This window comes from Callithrix jacchus, chromosome X (assembly GCF_049354715.1).
Source record: "Callithrix jacchus isolate 240 chromosome X, calJac240_pri, whole genome shotgun sequence".
NCBI lineage: Eukaryota > Metazoa > Chordata > Mammalia > Primates > Cebidae > Callithrix > Callithrix jacchus.
This window is the reverse complement of record NC_133524.1, coordinates 48193383-48214091: the sequence shown is the minus strand read 5'-3', so window position 1 is coordinate 48214091 and position 20709 is coordinate 48193383. Positions and strand designations below refer to the sequence as shown.

General features: G+C 47.7%; 1 protein-coding gene across 1 annotated transcript; it reads right to left on the bottom strand.

Moving 5' to 3' along the window:
- Positions 1-5541: 5541 nt before the first annotated feature.
- USP11 (ubiquitin specific peptidase 11) lies at positions 5542-20188 on the bottom strand. Its single transcript, XM_002807876.6, has 21 exons — positions 19975-20188; positions 14105-14214; positions 13801-13931; positions 13373-13490; positions 12832-12977; positions 12628-12689; positions 12405-12507; positions 11827-12000; positions 11578-11736; positions 10974-11198; positions 10760-10843; positions 10557-10651; positions 9733-9939; positions 8492-8544; positions 8048-8290; positions 7887-7957; positions 7495-7607; positions 6641-6790; positions 6444-6559; positions 6166-6254; positions 5542-6074 (listed from the first exon to the last, which is right to left on the bottom strand). The coding sequence occupies exons 1-21, from the start codon at positions 20166-20168 to the stop codon at positions 5937-5939; spliced, it is 2781 nt and encodes a 926-aa protein (XP_002807922.3). The 5' UTR covers positions 20169-20188; the 3' UTR covers positions 5542-5936.
- Between the last annotated feature and the right edge of the window lie 521 nt (positions 20189-20709).

The window sequence follows — 20709 nt, the reverse complement described above, 5'->3', positions numbered from 1 at the left end:
CTCAAAACAATGCTAAAGAAGAAATCTTAAATGCAGCCAGTGAGAAAAATGGGAAATGTTATATGCATAGGAACAAAGAAAAGGATGACATCAGACTTCTCACTTGAAACAATGCAAACAAGAAGACTGGGAAGTGGCTGGGTGCAATGGCTCATGCCTGTAATCCCAGAACTTTGGGAGGCCAAGGCAGGTAGATCACCTGAGGTCAGAAGTTCGAGACCAGCCTGGCAAACATGGTGAAACCACGTTGCTAATAAAAATACAAAAATTAGCCGGGTGTGATGGCACACGTCTGTAGTCCCAACTACTCAGGAGGTTGAGACAGGAGAATCACTTGAACCCAGGAGGTGGAGGCTACGGTGAGCTGAGACTGCACCACTGCACTCCAGCCTGGGTGAGACAAGCAAGACTCCTTAAAAAAAAAAAAAATGCTAGGTGCAGTGGCTCACGCCTGTAATCCCAGCACTTTGGGAGGCTGAGGCAGGTGGATCACCTGAAATTGAGAGTTCAAAACCAGCCTGACCAACATGGAAAAACCCTGTCTCTACTACAAATGCAAAATTATCCTGGTGTGGTGGTGCATATCTGTAATCCCAGCTACTCAGGAGGCTGAGGCAGGAGAATCACTAGAACCCGGGAGGTTGCAGTGAGCCAAAATTGTGCCATTGCCCTCGAGCTTGGGCAACAAGAGCGAAACTCTATCTCAGAAAAAAAAAAAATACCTCCAAAGTACTAAAAAAATTTTTAACAACTTGCAACCTATAATTCTATACCCCTAAACATATCTTTCAAAAAATAAAGTGAGACGGCACCATGGCTTTTTGCAGAGACCCTGTCTCTGTAGAAAATTGTATTTCATGGGTATAAAATCCCAGTGCTTTGGGAGGTGGAGGTGGAAAGAGTGCTTAAGCCCAGGAGTTCAAGGCTGCAATGAGCTATGATTTTGCCACTACACTCCGGCCCAGATGACAGAGACTCTCTCTCAAAAAATGGTGAAGACTTTTTCAGACACGCAAAAACAGAAAAAAATGAACTCACTTATGCCTAAGGTTGCAATTTTTTGAATTTTTGTGATCAGACCTTGGCAATGGCCTTGAGCAGGAGGATATAAATAACTCCCACATGTTGAGTGTTCCAATAATGAAACACTAAGTGTAAATGTGTTTTAATCACCAGTAGATCTGCACTAGAAGACATCTCCAAGGACATCCTTCAGACAGAAGGAAAATGATGCCAGATAGAATCAGGAATGAAGAGCACTGGAAATGATAACTCATGGGTAAATACATATGATTCTTTTTCTTATTATTTAAGTCTCTTTAAAAGGTAATTGACAGGCCAGGAGCAGTGGCTCATGCCTGTAATCCCAGCACTTTGGGAGGATGTAGCAGGCAGATCACCTGAGGTTGGGAGTTCGAGACCAGCCTGACCAACAAGGAGAAACCTCATCTCTACTAAAAATACAGGCCGGGCATGGTGGCTCATACCTATAATCCCAGCACTTTGGGAGGCCAAGGTGGGTGGATCACAAGGTCAGGAGTTCAAGACCAGCCTGGCCAAGATGGTGAAACCCTGTCTCTACTAAAAATACAAAAATTATCCAGGCAAGGTGGCCTGTAATCCCAGCTACTCGGGAGGTTGAGGCAGGAGAATCACTTGAACCCGGGCGCGGAGGTTGCAGTGAGCCGAGATCACACCACTGGACTCCAGCCTGGGCAAGAGAGCAAGACACCGTCTCAAAAAAAAAAAAAAAATTAGCTGGGTGTGGTGGCACATGCCTGTAATCCCAGCTACTCAGGAGGCAGAGGCAGGAGAATCACTTGAACCCGGGAGGCAGAGGCTGCAGTGAGCCAAGATCATGCCATTGCATGCCAGCCTGGGCAACAAGAGCAAAATTTTGCCTCAAAAAAAAAAAAAAAAAGATAATTGACTGTTTAGGCTGAGAGCTGTGGCTCAAGCCTATAATTCCAGCACTTTGGGAGGTTGAGGCAGTCACATCACTTGAGCCCAGGAGTTTGAGACCAGACTGGGCAACATGGCAAAACCTCATCTCCTCCCAAAATACAAAAATTAGCCAGGCATGGCCGGGCATGGTGGCTCACGCCTGTAATCCCAGCATTTTGGGAGGCCGAGGTAGGTGGATCACTTGAGGTCAGCAGTTTGAGACCAGCCTGACCAACTCCATCTCTACTAGAAATACAAAAATTAGCTGAGCATGGTGGCACATGCCTGCAATCCCAGCTTCTCGGGAGGCTGAGGCAGAATTGCACGAACCCGGGAGGTGGAGGTTGCAGTGAGCTGAAATCATTCCACTGCACTCCAGCCTGGGTGACAGAGCGAGACTCCGTCTCAAAAAAAAAAAAAAAAAATTAGCCAGGCACGGTGGCATGCATCTGTGGTCCCAGCTACTCAGGAGGCTGAGGTCAAGGGAATCACCTGAGCCGAGGGAGATTGAGGCTCAGTAAGCCATAATCACACCACTGCACTCGAGCCTAGGTGACAGAGTGAGACCCTGTCTAAAAAAAAAAAAGGTAATTGACTGTTTTAATAAAAATCACAATGTATTTTGGGGTTTATAACATATGTAAAAGTAAAATGCATGATACAACAGCATAAAGGCTGAGCAAGGAGAAATAGTACACTAAACATCTTATATGCAAAGTGGTATATATCACTTGAAGATAGACTACGATAGGTTAAAGGTGAATACTATAAACCCTAAAGCAATCAGTAAAATAAAACCAACAGTTGGCTGGGCATAGCAGCCCATGCCTGTAACCCCAGCAGTTTGGGAGGTTCAGGTGGGAGGATCACTTGAGCCCAGAAGTTTTGAGACCAGCCCTGGCAAGACCCCGTCTTTACAAAAAAAGTAAAAAGCATTAGCTGGGCATGGTGGCACATGCCTGTAGTCCTAGCTACTTGGAAGGCTGAACTGGGAAGATCACCTGAGCCCAGGAGGTCAAGGCTGCAGTGAGCCATAACTGCACCACTGGACTCTAGCCTAGGCAACAGAGCAAAACCCCATCTCTAAAAATGAAAAAAGAAACTCAAACCAAAATCCAAGAGTTATAGTTGATAAGCCAAGAAAAGATAAAGTGGATCACGAGGACAAGAGATCGAGACCATCCTGGTCAACATGGTGAACCCCCGTCTCTACTAAAAATACAAAAAATTAGCTGGGCACGGTGGTGCGTGCCTGTAATCCCAGCTACTCAGGAGGCTGAGGCAGGAGAATTGCCTGAACTCAGGAGGCGGAGGTTGTGGTGAGCCGAGATTGCGCCATTGCACTCCAGCCTGGGTAACAAGAGCGAAACTCCATCTCAAAAAAAAAAGAAAAGAAAAGATACAGTGGGCTAGGCATAGTGGAGTGGCTCATGCCTATAATTCTAGCCACTTAGGAGGCTAAGGCAGGGAAGATCCCTTGAGCCCCGGAGTTTGAAATCAGGCTGAGCAAGATAGTGAGATCCTATATCCAAATATAAAGAAAAGAAACAAAGAAAATATCCATGTTGTGCGTGAAAAAACAATAACAAGAAACAAACCCATAACACACAAGAGGAGTGATGTCAGCAAAATGAAAGACTAGTAGGCTCCAGGCTCCGGTTTCTTAACAGAAACATCAAAAACCAGGCAGAATTGTTAGAGTTAACTCTGTCAGAGCTCTGGGAAATAGTTGATATGGTTTAGACTTGTGTCCCTGCTCAACTCTCATGCAGAATTGCAATCCCCAGTGTTGGAGGAGGGGCCTGGTAGGAGGTGATTGGATCATGGGGGCAGATTTCCCACTTGCTGTTCTCATGATAGTGAGTTCTGATGACATCTGGTTGTTTAAAAGTGTGTGGCACCTCCCCGCTTCACTCTCTTCATCCTGCTCCAGGCCAGGTGAGACGTGCCTGCTTCCCCTTTACCATCCAACGTGATTGTAAGTTTCCTGAGGCCTCCCAGCCATACTTCCTATACTGCCTGCAGAACCATGAACCAATTAAGCCTCTTTTCTTTATACATTACCCAGTCTCAGGTATTTCTTTATAGCAGTGCAAGAACAGACTAATACAATGGTCAAAAGTTTACAGCAACTGTCCAACCAAGAAGAGCCATCTTCAAAATGGGAGTATTGACATTTTTACTTGCCCTTCCCCCATCTGCCTGGCACAATGGCAGTCTTGGTCAGTCTCAAAACAGCTGCCTTGTTCCCAGTTCCCTTCCTTAAACTGGAAGGAGCAGAGATCTTATTTGCAAATTGTGCACGTGCTTTGTATTTGTCCACCTCTTCTGTATTCCTTTATTCTTGTCTTCTTCTGGATTGTTATTCTTCATTCTATTCTCCCCCTTTGTTTAAAAGTTATTCTTTTTTGAGACAGAGTCTTGCACTGTCGCCCAGGCTGGAGTGCAGTGGCATGATCTCAGCTCACTGCAATCCCCATCTCCCAGGTTCAAGTGATTCTCTTTGCCTCAGCCTCCCAAGTAGCTGAGATTACAGGCACCCACCACCATACCCAGCTAATTTTTTTGGTGTGTTTTTAGTAGAGACGGGGTTTCACTATGTTGGCCAGGCTGGTCTTGAACCCCTGACCTCAGGCAATGTGCCAGCCTCAGCCTCCCAAAGTGCTGGGATTACAGGTGTGAGCCACCACACCCAGCAGTGTGTCCAGATTCCTGCGGCAGGTGTTCAGTGTCGTCTAGGGTGAGGTTGGAGGGAACCTGCCCAGTGCGGGAGCTGGGGTCATGATGGGAGAGGGGGCTGACTACAGGGACCACACACACACAATGCATTTGTCCTGGTAGGCTGGCCAGTCTGCCAAGTGCATGTACCACCTCCAAAGGAGGTCTCAGGGTGATGAAATCTCAAAAGACACTTTTGGGGGTCTGTGAGGTGGTCTGGAGAACAGCATCCTTTTTTTGAGATGGGGCCTTGCTCTGTGGCCCAGACTGGAGTGCAGTGGCACAATCATAGCTCACTGCAACCTCAACGTCCAGGGCCCAAGTGATTATCCTGCCTTGGCTTCCCAAAATGTTGACCTAACAGGTGGTACCCAGCCTGAGAGTATTTTTATGTCCCCAAACCACAAATTTGCCCACATGGATATATTCGTTCCATGTGCTCCACTTCCACATTAGCTGTAGGGCAGCTTGTGTGTGTACAATGAGTAGCAGTCCTGAGTCCAGACAAGCCAAACACCCCCTCCAGGGACCGACTCCAGGGTAGCATATGAGGATACTGACCTCCTGACAGGCCCTGAGCAACTCTGTGACCTCTGTACCTATGACAACTCTTGTATGAGACTGTTGTGAAGATTACCTATCAGTATTTGGAAAATGCTCTGGAAAAAACTGGGCACGCCATCGATGCTTGGAATCATACCTGGCACACAGAGGGTGCTTTCAAAGCACTTACAGCAGCAGCACCTGGCCCACAGCTGGAGCTCACTAAGTACTCAGAGCTGCACCCATCACACATCTGGCCTTTGATAAGCACACAGGACACAGGCACAAAACTGGTGCTTAGTTAGGTCCAGGGAGAAAAAAAAAAAAACACACTGCTGAGCGGGGAGCAGACTGGCACTTTATATGTACACACACACGGCAGAAGGTACAGGGACTCAATAAGAAAATACACTCTGTGTTCAGGTGAACCCCCATCACCACCCACACAGAACACTCTGGGCTGAGAAGGAAGGGCACAACCATAAATAAAGACTAAGAGGAAGGGTCACTGCTGGAAGGGCAAACACAGGCGGGGTGCGCACTGCCAGGAGGAAACAGGACCTGTTCTTTCCCGGGAGAGAGCGATGCAGCGGCACAGGAAAACAGTAGCCACGACTAAGCCTGCAATGCCTGGCGGGGACACCTAACACGAATAAGAGAAGAGGGACGGACACGAGAAGCGAGATTGCAGAAAGGGCTTTCTTTTCTGTGGCAGGACCCAGCCAGGGCTCTCAATTAACATCCATAAACTCAGAGCTGGGTGGGGAGCTGCAGGCAGGGGAGGCTGGGGCACCAGATGAGCCGTCTGGGGACAGCAGGCGTTGCGCCACGTCCTGGCGTTGGTAGAAGAGGACATAGGCTGCCTTGGACTGCGGGGAGAAGACAGGAGTCAGTGTGGATTATGGGGGGGGAGGTGGAGTCAGAAGGGAAGATGGGGAGGAGAGAGGATGGAAGTCACACCTCAATCTGATTCTCATTCACAGGTGAGACGCTGTTGTCATCAAAGTAGTGCCACTGGCCACTGTCCTTGTTGCAGGCAAATGTTGTGTCTGAAAGGGAGGGACAGTTATCCTCAACCACCCTTCCTGCCTCTCAGAAGTGACCAGATTCACTCTGACACGCCTCCCACCACAATAACCTCACCACTGGCTCACATCCCTAGTCACCCACTGAGAAAATCCTGACCAACCCCAGCCCAGAACCCCTAGAACGGGCCCCGCCCACAGCCTGGCACATACAGTGTCCATCACGCATGCCCCCATAATGGTTGGAAACCGCAATGAGGTCATATTTGTACAACTCCGGATTTGACTCATTCTGCGGCTTGATGACAAACTCGGAGAAGTCCAGGTCCCTGTGGATGGGGAGAGGGTTAATACTGGCATACCCACTCCTTTCCCTGCCTTCCCCCAGCCATCCTCTCCCTGGCCCTGACCGGATAGGAAACTCCACAAGGGTGTCCAGCTTCTCTCGGGAGAACTTGGTGTAGGAAAAGCGTTTCAGGTGGATGATGAGGATCTCGGGCAGCATCCACAGATCCAGCTTCTTGGTGGCCAGCTGGTGCTGCTTACAGGAGGGGCAGAACCTACAGACAGAGCCTGAGTCAGTAAACAAACTTTTTCTTGAGACAGAGACTCTCCGTTGCCCAGGCTGGAGTGCAGTGGCACAATCCCGGCTCACTGCAGCCTCTGCCTCTGGGTTCAAGCGGTTCTCCTGCCTCAGCCTCCTGAGTAGCTGGGATTAAAGGCATGCACCACCATGCCTGGCTAATTTTTGTATTTTTAGTAGAGATGGGATTTTGCCATCCACCCACCTCGGCCTCCCAAAGTGCTGGGATTACAGGTGTGGGCCACTGCACCCAGCTGAAACAGACTGAGCACCTACTGTGTGCCCTTTGTACCACCTGACTCTCATGCCATGTCTTGCTCACAGAGACATTGCTCTTACTATTAGCTCATCTAGTATTCTACTTTGCTCTGTTCCTGTTAAAATCCTTTCACTCACTTGTCAAGTGCTTACTTTTGTATATGCATTCATGCTATTTTTTGTTTTTGTTTGGTTTCTGCTCTGTGAGATGCTAGTCTTATCTCAGAACCCACCTCTACCCCTCTAGTTTCCTCTCTTCATATTTTAGTCACTCATTCATTCACCAGGTATTTATTGATTGCCTGTTTAACCCTTTGGTGCTATTTTGTATTTCTGTTCCATTTCTGCTCCTCGGACATGCTGCCACCCAATATAGTAGTGCTGCCCCATGACACCCCCACAGGCCCCGCTCTGGCCCCTCACCAGGGGTTTTCCTTCTCCAGGGTCTCCACAGTGGTGAAGAGCTCAATGCACTCTTGCAGCCGCACGGGAGCCTTCTTCATCACGTACCCGACGCAGTCATGCTTCACGTAGCCCTAAGGTTGGGTGAGCAGATGGCCAGGTGGCCGGGTGTGAAGATGGGTAGAGGGGAGTGGGGGCCCAGAGGTGGGAGACACATGCCAAGTGGGTCAGAGCACCAACTTTGAAGCTAGGAACCTCAGGCCCTGGAGCTCTCAGTGGGTGTTCAGGCCCCAAGGCCAGGCTTGAGCTGGAGCTCTTGGCTCTGTTCCTGGCTGGAGCAATTGTGGGGAGGACGTACAAATTGTTGAGGGGCAAGAGCTGAAAGTGCCCCCCATCCCTGGGATCTTGTTTACCTCAGCCTCCGCCTCGTCATAGTAACGCTTCTTCATCTCCGGCTCCCAGTCGATAGCAATATATGGCTGGGCTGGGGGGTGAGGGAAGAGGTGGTCATGGATGCTGCCAGGAAATCTCCCCTCTGGTGTCCCCAGCCCTGGCTAACAGCCAAAGGAGATACCATGGACTTCTTCAGGGGAGGTTGTGCGGTCGCTGGTCCCATTAGAGTTCACCGTCTGCAGGGTGAACAGCTGCTTGCGCCGTCGCCTTGGGGGCCACTGAGATGTGCCAAGGCAGTTGTCCAGAAGGAATGGGCACCTGTTGGTGACTCCAGAGCTAGGCCCAGGCTGCTCTGGCTCAGGCTCTCGGAGGCTGCCCCCAGTTGAGGGCCCAGGGACATCATCTTTATCTTCCTCATCATCTTCTAGGACAAGAGGATGTCAGAGATGGGAAGGTGTGAGCCTCAAGTGCTAAGCTGCCATCACACCTAGATGAACCCTGTGTGGGTCAGACCTCTCCCAGACCCCCCGCCCACTGACTGTCAGCCCCTCGCCCCAACTCAGGCCATGGCACGACTTGTACAGACCCTCATCCTTGTCGACCCTCTCTCCCACCTTTCCCTCACCTTTCTCATCCCCATCATCTTCATCATCTGAGCTGGGTTTGGTCACATAGCGTCTGCAACAGAGCAGAGGAGATTCCCAAGACAGGGGTACAAGGACAGTGGTAAATTAGGGCCCAGGATTTTACTTAGCTGAAAGTAGGAGGTGACTGGTACACCCAAACATAAACTGTTCTGAGACCGGGCGCGGTGGCTCAAGCCTGTAATCCCAGCACTTTGGGAGGCCAAGGCAGGTGGATCACGAGGTCAAGAGATTGAGACCATCCCGGTCAACATGGTGAAATCCTGTCTCTACTAAAAATACAAAAAATTAGCTGGGCATGGTGGCGCGTGCCTATAATCCCAGCTACTCAGGAGGCTGAGGCAGGAGAATTGCCTGAACCCAGGAGGTGGAGGTTGCGGTGAGCCGAGATCGTGCCATTGCACTCCAGCCTGGATACGAGCAAAACTCCATCTCAAAAAAAAAAAAAACGTTCTGAATCTGACGTGTGAGAGTGATGAGGAGGTGATACATTTATGTATGAAGAGGCCAACACTGTCAGCAGTGGTCTGACAATGAAGGAACTTGGGTGCCTGTCAAGAGGTGTGGAGTGTGATTAGCCGGGCGTGGTGGTGGGCGCCTGTAAGCATAGCTATTTGGGAGGCGGAGGTAGGAGAATTGCTTGAACCTGGGAGATGGAGGTTGCAGTGAGCCAAGATCGCACCACTGCATCTCCCAGGTTAATCACACTCCACCATCAAGACTCTGTCTCCAAAAAAAAAAAGTGTGGGGTTTGGACTTTTTAGTCTAATAAGCTGCTGCTAGACAGACACATGCTGGCCTGGCTGTAACTTCCTATCAGGGAAGGGCTCTGAGAAGTGACTTGAGTGCAAGATGAGGGAGGAGAATCCTGGTAACACAATGCTTTGTGTGCCATGGTAAAGATTCTGGATTTTAGGCACAATGAAAATTTGTCAGCAAAAAGACAAAAAACCGAGATTCTCCCAAGAGAGACAACTGAAGACAAGACGAAGCTGTCTGTTTTGTGCATCTTGTTCACCTCTGTGTCACTAGCACCCAAGAGAGGCATTAGCAAGGCCAGAGGTCTAGAGAAAGAAAAACCACCCTACAAGTTCTTCTATGGCCACATTAAATTTGGACTGTCTTTTGCTTGTTGCAGGGGAGGTGTCAAATAAGCAGCTAAACACCCAAGTTGGAGTTCAGACCCCACCACCCCTGCCGCCCCTGGGAAGAGGACACTTACGAGAGCCGGTACATCAGGACGTTATACAGGCCCTCCCAGGTAAACCGGTCCCGGGGCACCGACACCAGGAGGGGGTGCCCAAAAAGCATCAGGCCATAGTAAGAGTTGTTGTAGTCACGGGCAGGGGTGCGCTCCCGCAGGTAGACAGGAACCACGATGTCCTCTCTTGAGCCCTCGATAGCCTCAATCCGACCTGACACCTCATAGCTGTGGAGGGTGGATGGCAGGCATACATGATCAGGGCCCCCTGAGACTCCCTGACTCTGCCCTCGCTGACCCACCCACTCACAGCCTGAAGGTATTTTTATTTATTTATTTATTTATTTATTTATTTATTTATTTTGAGATGGAGTTTTGCTCTGTCACCCAGGCTGAAGTGCAGTGGCGTGATCTCGGCTCACTGCAAACCCTGCCTCTCGGGTTCAAGCAATTCTCTTGTCTCAGCCTCCCAAGTAGCTGGGATTACAGGCGCATGCCACCATGCCCGACTAATTTTTGTATTTTTAATAGAAACAGGATTTCACCATGTGAGGCCCAAACTAAAGGAAGCTCAGCTCAGCATCTGGTACAAGGAGCAGCCTGCTAAGTGCTGAATGAGAGAAATAACAGTAGCCTCCCTGCTATAACGAGGAAGAAAATACCCAAAGACACCGTGTATAAGGCTCTGTTGCTCCACCCCACTGGCAACCTCAAGCCCCCTGCCAAGGCAAGTAGCTGAAGCTCTGCACAGCGCAGGTGCCCAGTGAACAAGGCAGAGGAGGGAGGAGAGAAGGAAGGAGACCAAGTTCCTGAGGAACCGCCGTCTCCCCATCATCCACACTCACACGAAGATATCATCTCGGTCCAAGATGCTGCTCAGAGGCTCCTCCAGCTGGTAGAGCTTATAGAAGCGGTGACTGAAGACATCAGCCACCATCATCTGGGAATCGGATACAGAGAGGGGGCCGTCAGTCGGCAAGGTCTCCCCAGGCCCTTCCACCTCCTTGCCCCAGAATTCCATCCAGCCTCTGTCTGCATGCAGTCTCACCCTCTCTGGCGAGATACCCGTGTGCTTGGACAGAGCCACACAAAGGTCCGAGATCTTGCCTTTCTTGGGGACCACGAGTCGGTGCTGAGGGAGAAACAGTATCCACAAAAGACCAAATGGGCTTGTGGTAAGTTAATGCAGGAAGCCTTGAGCTATGGCAGCTAATTAAACTCTGTGTCCCTTATCATGTCCCCAGGTCCCCACTGCCCTATACCTGCTCAGGCTTACGGCGAGGATCCATGGGGATAAAGAAGACCTCCAAGACCCTCTTGTGGCTGATAGGCAGTGGAACACTGAGGTAGCAGAAGGGATCGAAGGTCACAGATACGTTGCCACAATCGGGGCACACCAGCGTGGACTTGAAGAGGCCATGGAAAGTGTCCACGATCACAGAATCATTCCGCCGTTTGTGGTTCTGCCAGGCCTCCTGTGCCACCTCCTGTTGATAGAGTTATGGTGCAGCTTACCCGCAGGGTAGGAGGAAACGATGACTTGGGGTGGATTCAAATGGGGTTAAGGGGAAGGCCACTGCTAAAGTCCAGAGGCAGAGCTCCAGCTAGGGATATATGGAGACTATGTTCACTGTCAAGACTGGGGGTCATTTAGAGCAGGAGACAGGGCTGGGGTTCACTCTGGGTTGAGTGTGGGGACTGATAGGGTATTGGAGCTAAGGTTAGGGGTGAGGCTGGAGTTAAGGTCAGGGTAGAGAAACTTAACAGAAAATGGTGGCGTGTTAGCTATCCCAGGGAGGTCAGCAAATCCCCGAGGCAGAAGTCTTAGTAGTGTTAATGGGACTGAGAATGCCGGGGGCAGCCTACCTGATCAGGCCGCCCGGCAGCATCGCACAGCTCCACATACTCCTTCTTCTTTACCCGATTAAGGTCCTCATGCAGCCCGTCCAGGAGGAAGGACAGCAGCTCCTGAGAGTCATGCTGCTGGTAGCCCAGAAACTGGGATGCAAAATGGCCGACTTTGTTCTAAAAAGATGGGTAGGGTCATCACAGTGAGAGGGGGTTAGGAGAACCAAGAGAAGTAGGGGGTTGGTGGTACCCAGGGTTAAGTCACACCTTGAACACATGTGGCACGATGGAGCGGTGGTGGCCAGACCACGCTTGCTTCACCAGGTCTGCATAAGCCTCTGCAATCTCACCCTTCATACCCAGTGGGTTGCGGAAGTTGAGCTCCTCCAGGTAGCAGTTGTTGAGGAAGTACTCTGTGAGCTGTGGCACGTTGCTGAGGCACTGCAGGGGCCAGGGGCCAAGCGAATGAGGCAGAGGGGAAACAGATGGTAGCCAAAGTGACGATACAGAAAAAGAAGTCAGGAGGGAAGAGAGAGGAAAATGGGGGAGTAAAGGGGAAGGGAGGAGAGATAGGAGCAGGAGAGTAGGGGAGAGAAGGCATTAGGATTTCACAGGAAGGAAGAACGTGGGAGCAGGGGACAGAAGAGAAAAAACGACGGCAAGCTGGGAGAAGAGGCTGATAGATCAGGAATGAATGTGGGCGTGTCACCTCTGACTTGTGGGGCCTTAACTTTCAGCCTGACCCCTTGCCCTGTAATCCCCTGGGGACCCCAGCTCTGTCCCCAGTCCTCGGCTCTAGAAGCCCAACCCCGTGGCTGTGCCAGACACAACTCTAATGGCCCAACCTGCAGCGCCGAGTTCATGAAGCACGTGTTGCCCAGATTGGTGAGGCCACAGATGCCTGGCTGGCCCCTGAAGTCCTCGTCTTCTTCCGAGATTTTCTTGTTCCTGGGGTTGGATGAGAAACTGTCAGCTGAGGGCCTGCTGTTTGAGGGTGCAATGTGCTCTTGGGCTCATTTTGCCTACTGTGGAACCCCCTGCTCTGGACCAGAAACCCCAAGGGCTCACATGACATGCAGCTGTGCGCTGGGCCAAGTGCCATCTTTCTTGCGGGTCTCCATGATGATCAACTGGGTTGGAGAAAGAGAAAGAAGGAAAGGTATTACTGGAAGGCCTTAATGGGTACCTAGTCTTCATGTTCCCCCACCTGAGTACTGCCAGGTGAGTCTATCTGCCAGTCCACCTGAAGAGAAAAGCCCTTCCCACCCTTACCTGCCCAGTCTCAAGGGCTGAATCAAAAACCGTGAGGTGTGTGTCATACAAGCGATCCAAAGAGCCTTCTGAGTTCTTGGCCCAAAGCCGAGTGTCTTCCTGGGGCTCCACCAGAAACCGCTCTCGAGCTGTGCGCAATACTAGGCCTGTGCAGGGTGATGGAGCATATTCAAGATCCTCATGAGACCCAAAATCATCGATCCATCTGGGCATACCTGACTCATTCCCATGGACCTCACATGCTTGGCCAATACTTGTGTCCTCCATCAATCTCCAAATGACTGGCCCACATTCCAGACTTGAGACCTCCAGCAAATACCCTCTGCCACACCATGTAAGCCACTGGAATGCAGCTCACATACTCAGGCCTCTATTAGACCCCCTCAGTGCCTCCACCCAACTTAGCCAATGCCTTCTGGGTCCTCCAAAGTCTGACCAGTGCCTTCTCAGTCAGCTACAGCTTAACTGTATGCATCCTCAAGTCACTGAGTTGGGACCAGTAGCTAGGAACACCAACCCATTCCATGACCCTCAGACTCACCAACAGAATCGGTATTGCTGAACTGAACAGCGTGAGATGTACGCAAATCATTGTGCCGGACAAGCAGCAGTTCTACTGGGTACACCTCGACCTTCCGGATGTTGGACAGCTCTATGACCTGTAAGGGTAGAGGGATGCAGTCACAGGTGTAACCACACAGACACGGTGCTATGACCTCTGAGATAAGAGAAGCATACACTGGCTTACACACATAGCATACAAACACACATATACAGTGGTCTGTAAAGGGAGCCACACAGGAGAACACACACAACAGACACACACAGATATACCTGTATGATGAGCTATGAGGGGGAAGAGGGCAGACATCTGTACCTACCCAGCATACATGAATCTGGACCCATGCTGGGCCTACAAGGCTTTCTTACTACCCACCTCCCACCATGCACCCACCCCATCCACTATACCTTGCGTTCAATGGGTGGTTGGCCATCCTCTAGGCCATACCAGCTGACCAGGTAATGCCAAGCAGCTGCTGGGAGCAACACATAATCCTCACCTTCCACCAGTCCCTCCTTGAGGCGCCAGTTTATCTCATCTGTGGGGCAGGGGTGGGGGTGGCAAAAGAAGAATCAGCAAAGGAAACTGACGAGTAACTGGCCATCCCACCCACCAGTGACCTAGCACACAGAATGGGCTTATGATCATCTGCAGAGATGGAAAGGACAAGAACTCCAGGGCTAGGGTGAGAGGGAGGCAGAGGCTTGGTACCTTCAAAGAGTACGGCATTGTTGATGCAGCCAGGGAAGGTGCCGGAGTCCTGGTCCCCTCCCTGCACGTATGCCTCCCACTGCTTATACCAGTGCTTCTCCACAAGGAACCTGGGGCCCAGACAGGTAACAAGGGTGTTAAATGGGTAGCTGAGGGTTAGCTATGCAATTTCCCATGCCCATTAGATTAAAAGTATCAACACATTATAATAAAGATGAAAAGTTTCAGCATCATATAAAAATAAATTAGAAGCAACATTTAATCAGCAAAACTCAGATTTGTATGTTAGATTACTTCTTAGTATTAAAAAAGAAATCTGATTAAAAATAGAAAATGTGCTCAACAATGGCAAACAAATCAACAAAAAACCCACACTTATAGTGCTAGGCAACATGAGGTTTATTATAGAATAAAAGATAATTCATTTAAATTAGTCTATGGGATAACACAGTTAAGTTAGGCTCAAGATATCTGCCATTTGCAGCTAATTTTATAAGGCTTTAGTCATTCATTACGTGTTTGTTTCTAAAAGATATATCAATGGAGTCATAATTCTTTAGCTAAGAACTGGATTTGATAAATTGTGAAAACCTCCTTAGAAGCAGCAAAGAATTTAAAATGCTGAAAAGAATTTTAAGGTTTTCCTTCAAAAACTGCATATTGGGGGAAAAAAAAAAAAGGCTGGGCACAGTGGCTCATGCCTGTAATCCTGGCACTTTGGGAGGTTGAGGCAGGTGGATCACCTGAGGTCAGGAGTTCAAGACTCTCTACTAAAAATACAAAAAATTGGCCAAACATGGTGGCACGTGCCTGTAATCCCAGCTACTCGGGAGGCTGAAGCATGAGAATCACTTGAACCCTGGAGGCAGAGGTTGCAGTGAGCCAAGACTGCACCACTGCACTCCAGCCTGTGTGACAGAGTGAGACTGTCTCAAAAAAAAAAAAAAAAAAAAAAAAAGAACTGCATATTTCTATTGCTCATCATTTTTTAATTTAGAATTTATTTTGGCGTTATAATAAATTTCTGAGCTTGTATTTCTCTTAAAATTGTGATTAAAAACATAACATAAAACTTGCCATCAACAACCATTTTTCAGCGTATGGTTCAACTAGTTCTTTTTTAAAGGTGAAACTTAAATGTACTACAAGGATAACCATTTAGAACTATATTGAAATCTGCCTTTGTGAGAAATGCTGAGGTTTGGAAAATACTTGACATATAGTAAGTGCTAAACTAAATGAATTTTAGCTGTCATTGTTCTGATCCCAGGGCTTGGACATAAAAGCTCACAGACACAAACCTCCTCCTGCACACACACAACTGTTCTGCTATGGCATTTCTAACACATAAAAGGCTATTCCAAATATTTAGCAGCCTCAAATAAATGCTTTTTAAAAGACAACCAAATTTGATGAAATACATATAACATTATTGGTTGGTTTTCCAGCAATTTAACCTATTACTATCATTTTTTGAGGCAGAGTCTCACTTTATCACCTAGGCTGGAGTGCAGTGGTGCGATCTCAGCTCACTGCGACCTCTGCCTCCAGGGTTCAAGTGATTCTCTCAATTTAACCTCTTTAATGTGATTCCTTAAAATATCGATGTTCCCTTGTTCATGTAAGGATCAGAGAGGTGGGAGGATGGAGGGACAGACAAATCTTGGAACAGTCACAAGTCACCTGGATAGACAAACATTTATGTGGGTTTTTGTTGGTTTGGTTTGTTTTTGCTGCACTGACCCCCACAGACCCTGCCATATCACTCATACCAGGGAAACAAACCCTTCTGTCCCGGTGGCTCACGCTGCAGACCCAACCCTGCACCACACACACCACAGACCCAACCCTGCACCACACATATCACCATCCACCTTTTGTGGCTTTACTTGCCTCCATAGCCAGTCTATGAAGTTAATTTGTTCAGTAAAGCTGTAGTTAACAGTACCTTCCAATGCAAAGGTAGGCACTGTTCAACTTCTTTGTAAGAGCAGATTTTGAACAAAAATTAACATTACAATCACTCTGTATAATGGTAAGCAAAACTTCCAGACCTGGCTACTGGCTGAATTTCTATAGACTTCATAGAGAACTGACGTTTTACACAATTTTTCACAGAATATTATTACCATATCGCTTCAAGTCAAAGTCACTTTAAAAAAATCGTTAACATCTCTGAAATCAGGACATCTCATCATCTCTGTCAGGCCAGGTGGCAGTCACAAAAAAGGTGCCATGGTCTGTACCAATCACACCCAAATTATTATATTTACAGCTAGGTATTCAATTTTTTGGATGCTATCATAAATGGCATCATCAAATTTAATTTTCTAGTTTCTTGTTGTCACAATATACAGATACAACTGATCTTGCTAAGTCACTTAGGTTTATTTGTGCTTCCTCAAATTTGTTGAAATGATATGAAATATGTGCTTATAGGAAAGTTACTAAACAATTCTTTATTTTCTGTCTTCTAGTTTTCTCTTGTGTCTGATTTGTGTTTGAAGATGGTTCATCCCACAAAAGGAAAAACTAGAAATTTCCAAGGAGGCTATATTATCAGAGATTTGAATTTGCCTTACAATATAAGCTTCTCCCAGAAATTAAATCAGTTGTGATGACCAAATTAATTAACTGCCCTCACCGAGATCTGCCAGCTGAGAAAAGGCAGAAGGTGGAAATATTAACACTGATACAAGATATATGATTTGGGGTTAGTCCATGATTTCAAAAGGCTTTATAAACACATATATCCTGACTACTTCAGCAAACCCCTGTAAAATGGAAAATGGACAGCAATGAAGAACCTTGAGATGCTTTACTCTTACCTAAATAGAAAAGCATTAGCAAAGTGGAGTTTAGGAAAAATGCTTCATAATACCCATGACAGCAGAGACAAACTAGCTTCAATACTGAACCAACATTGGTGTAGTAATTTTTTTTTAATGAGGTGAAATTCACATAACATTAACCATCTTAAAGCGAACAATTCAGTGGCATTTAGAACATTCACAATGTTGTAAACCACAACCTCTCCCTAGTTCCAAAACATTTCATTATCTCAGAAGAAAACCCAGTACTGCTGGGGTAATTTTAAAGGGTATTGCCAAGAATGACAGGATGTCATGCTCTATCTACCAGCTACACAATCACAAGGCTACAAAGGTAGGATGAGGCAAGAACCAAAGCCTCAAGGCCCTTCTGAACATATTCAAATGGGTTATAAAATGTTCTGGTTGTTTGTTTATTCTTAAAATGAAATGAGGCTTTTTCTTGCTGGAAAGGTATGACGTAATGGCAGAAAAACATGCCTTGGGTTTGTATTCCCAATTTGGAAAATCTCAACTAATCTCCCCAGTAACAGGGATACACATTTCACTGGTGTGGTTATTAAAAATCTCTGTAGTAAGTAAACCTCACTCGAAAAAGCCCTAAGGTTAGATTGTTTGCAAGAGTCCAATATGGCCACCCTGGATGGAGACAGGGAGGGAGTGCGTAATCAGAGGAGAGATCTGGGAATAAATCAGAATGCAAGCAGGGGACTGGCTTCATAAAGCCTTGCAATTCATTGTAAGGATTTTAGCGTCTACGCTGCAAGAGATGGGAAGCTGTTAGAATGTTTTGAGGAATGGCTGGACATGATATACGTTTTAAAGAGAATTACTGTGTATGTAAAGAGGAAAACAGTACCTTTACAGTTGAGAAACCTGGCCAACACTACCACAACCAAGTGATCAAGATTAACATCACCAATGATGTCAAGTGGATACCACGTACCACCTGATAGGAAGAGAAGGGCTCACAGTATGCATCCAGTATGATTTCATATATATATTCCATATATGTATAAAGTAAAAGCTTAGACAATAAATACTACTTAGGGATGCATACAGTTGTGGTAAAACATTAAAGAAAAGGAAGACATTGTTAACTCAAAATTCAGGATAACAGTTTCCAATGGAGCAGGGAGGGGAATTTCCATCTGGGAGGAGCACAGAAGGATTTCTTAAGACAGTGTTCTGAATCTTAACCTGGATGGTGAATTCATACGTTGTTATTATTTAATTTGTAAACTTTGAAATAGACTGAGAAAAACGGCAAAATTAATACAGGGAATCCCCATATGCCCTTCATCCAGATTCTCCATATCTAGTATCTTACCCATCTGCTCAATCGTTGTTTCATCACATGCATTCTTTGGGTATTTTTATTTATTTTCAAATGGACAAAAATTGTACATATTTATGGTGTACAGCATGATGTTTTGACTTATGTATACATTGTGGAATGACTAAGTCAAAGTAATTAACATATCCATTACGTCACATACTTATCAATTTTTCGGGGGGCAGAATGTGTAAAATCTTCTCTCAGCAATTTTCAAGTATACAATGCATTTATTAATTACAGTTGTACAACAGATCCGAACTTATTCTTCCTAACTGAAATGTATCCTTTGACCAACATCTCCCCAATTTCCCCTTTCCCCTCGCCATATATAAATTTACATATGCTAATTTTTCAGGCATTTGAGAATAAACTGCTTACACGATGCATGCTTACTCCCAAATTTTTCAGTATTTCCTATAAACAAGGATATTCTTTTTCATAACCACAATGATCACAATTAAGAAATTAGTAGTACTAATATTTAATCTACCCACTTAAATAAAATGTCACAGATTTTTCCATTGCCTTTTACAGTAAGAGACCAAAATAATCTGAGAAAAAAATTGATTTTTAAAATAATTTATTTTTTTTCTGTTCCAAGATCCAATCCAGGATCACATGTTGCATTTAGTTATGATTACTTGTTAAATCGCATTAATTCCTTCAATCTGGAACAGTTCTTCAGCCTTTGTCTTTCACCACCCTGACATTTTTGAAGAGTACAGGCTGTTTATTTTAATAGGGTGTCCGTCAATCTGGGATGCAAAAACGTTTTATATAATCTTTTTAGGTCTTACGTATCTCACAATTAAAAAACGAGACGCAACTCGGTGAGAAACAAAATGAACCCAGAAGCAGAAAATTTCAAGAAGCACTGTTTAGCAAGCAATCAATAAAACAAGCCGATTTATAAAAATTCTCGTTGATTTTTTTTACAAAGCAGCTTTTTCCTGATTCTAAAAACAAAACAGTACCAAGACAGAAAAGCAGTTAAAAATGGAAGGCCTCTCCCGTGCTAATCACCTGCACGTTCTCTCGACTCGGGAAGGCTTCTGCCAGAATCAAAAACCTCTCGCCTCACAAACTTTGCTTACTCGCAGGCGCCATTTTCTACCTCATAAATACCACCCCTCCCCCACAGTCGTCCATCGGCCTCAGACCACGCCCCTCGCCTACGTCACCAGCGCAACCTCGTTCCCAGGCTCCAGGCTCCTCCCCGACGCGGGTCCCCGCTCCCTCCCTCATACCATTGGGCTCTGCGCCGCTCTTCTGCTGACGTCACAAAGCTCGCCTCGTTCCCAGCCGCTCCGGAGCAATCCGAGACCGCTCCCCGCCCCCACAAGCTGTATTTCGCAGCGCAGGCCGTGCCCCCGCCTTATGGCGCAGAGCCCACCTTCTTCCCAGGTTCTTAGTTTCCCTACGTAGGCCCGGGCCCCTCCAGGGCCGAAACAGGGCTCATCACAACAAACCCCATTTTGTTCTCAGGCGTCAGACTGCACCACACAGGCCCCGCCCCTTTTCTAGACGTTGCGATTCATTCAAAGGCACTTCCCGCCCCTTTAGCCCGCTGTCCCGCGGGCCACTACCCCGCCCCCGCACCCCGCAGCAGCTATCCCACGGCCCTGGGCCGCCGAGTTCCCAGCGGTTGTCAATGCCCCCACCGTCCCCTCTGCCGAGGCTCCACTGTAGCCCAGCCTCACCAGCTTTCGCCGGCCCGCAGTGGACGTTCTCGTCCGCTCTCGCCGTTTTCTATCTGGCGCCACTGGTTGTCCAGGCCTGGCAGTTCCTCACGCTTTGGCTCTCTATCCTCAGCCCCTGCCGCCGCCGCAGCTGCAGCCGCAGCCGCAGCCGCCGCCGCCGTCGCAGCAGCTGGATTCGCTGCGACCGTCGCCATCGCCGTTCGTTCTCTTCTACAGCCAACGCAGCTGTGCGAGATTGGAAGACGCCCCTCAACAGCCACTTCCGGATTCTAGTCCCGGAAACGGAAGCAGAGCCCCCCAAACAGTCGCGGGACTACTGCCATATTGGAAGTGGCCCCGCGCTCAGACACGTCGAAGGGCTAGGTGGGGTAAAATCTTCAGTGGGAACCAAGAAAGACAAAAGTACCTTGTGGGGCTCTAACGCCATGTAGAGTTAGGGCACAGGTGGCATGAAAAGTGAAGGCTGAAGTTCCCGAGGTGGGCGAGGACCCTTACCCTGTGAGGAGCGTTTTTGTTAGCCTGATCAGAATGCCTTTCATTGTACTACCCGTAGCCATCAAAACCCAATGTAAAAGAGGTTTCCACTTCCAGAGAGCCACCTAGGCCTGCGGGCCGTTTTTTCCCTTTTCCGGAACTAGAATTCACTAGACACGGTGTTGAAGGCAAGTCAGCCCCAGGCCCTATGTTTGTTGGAGTCACAGCAATCATAACTAACAGTCCGCCCAGTTTAAGTGC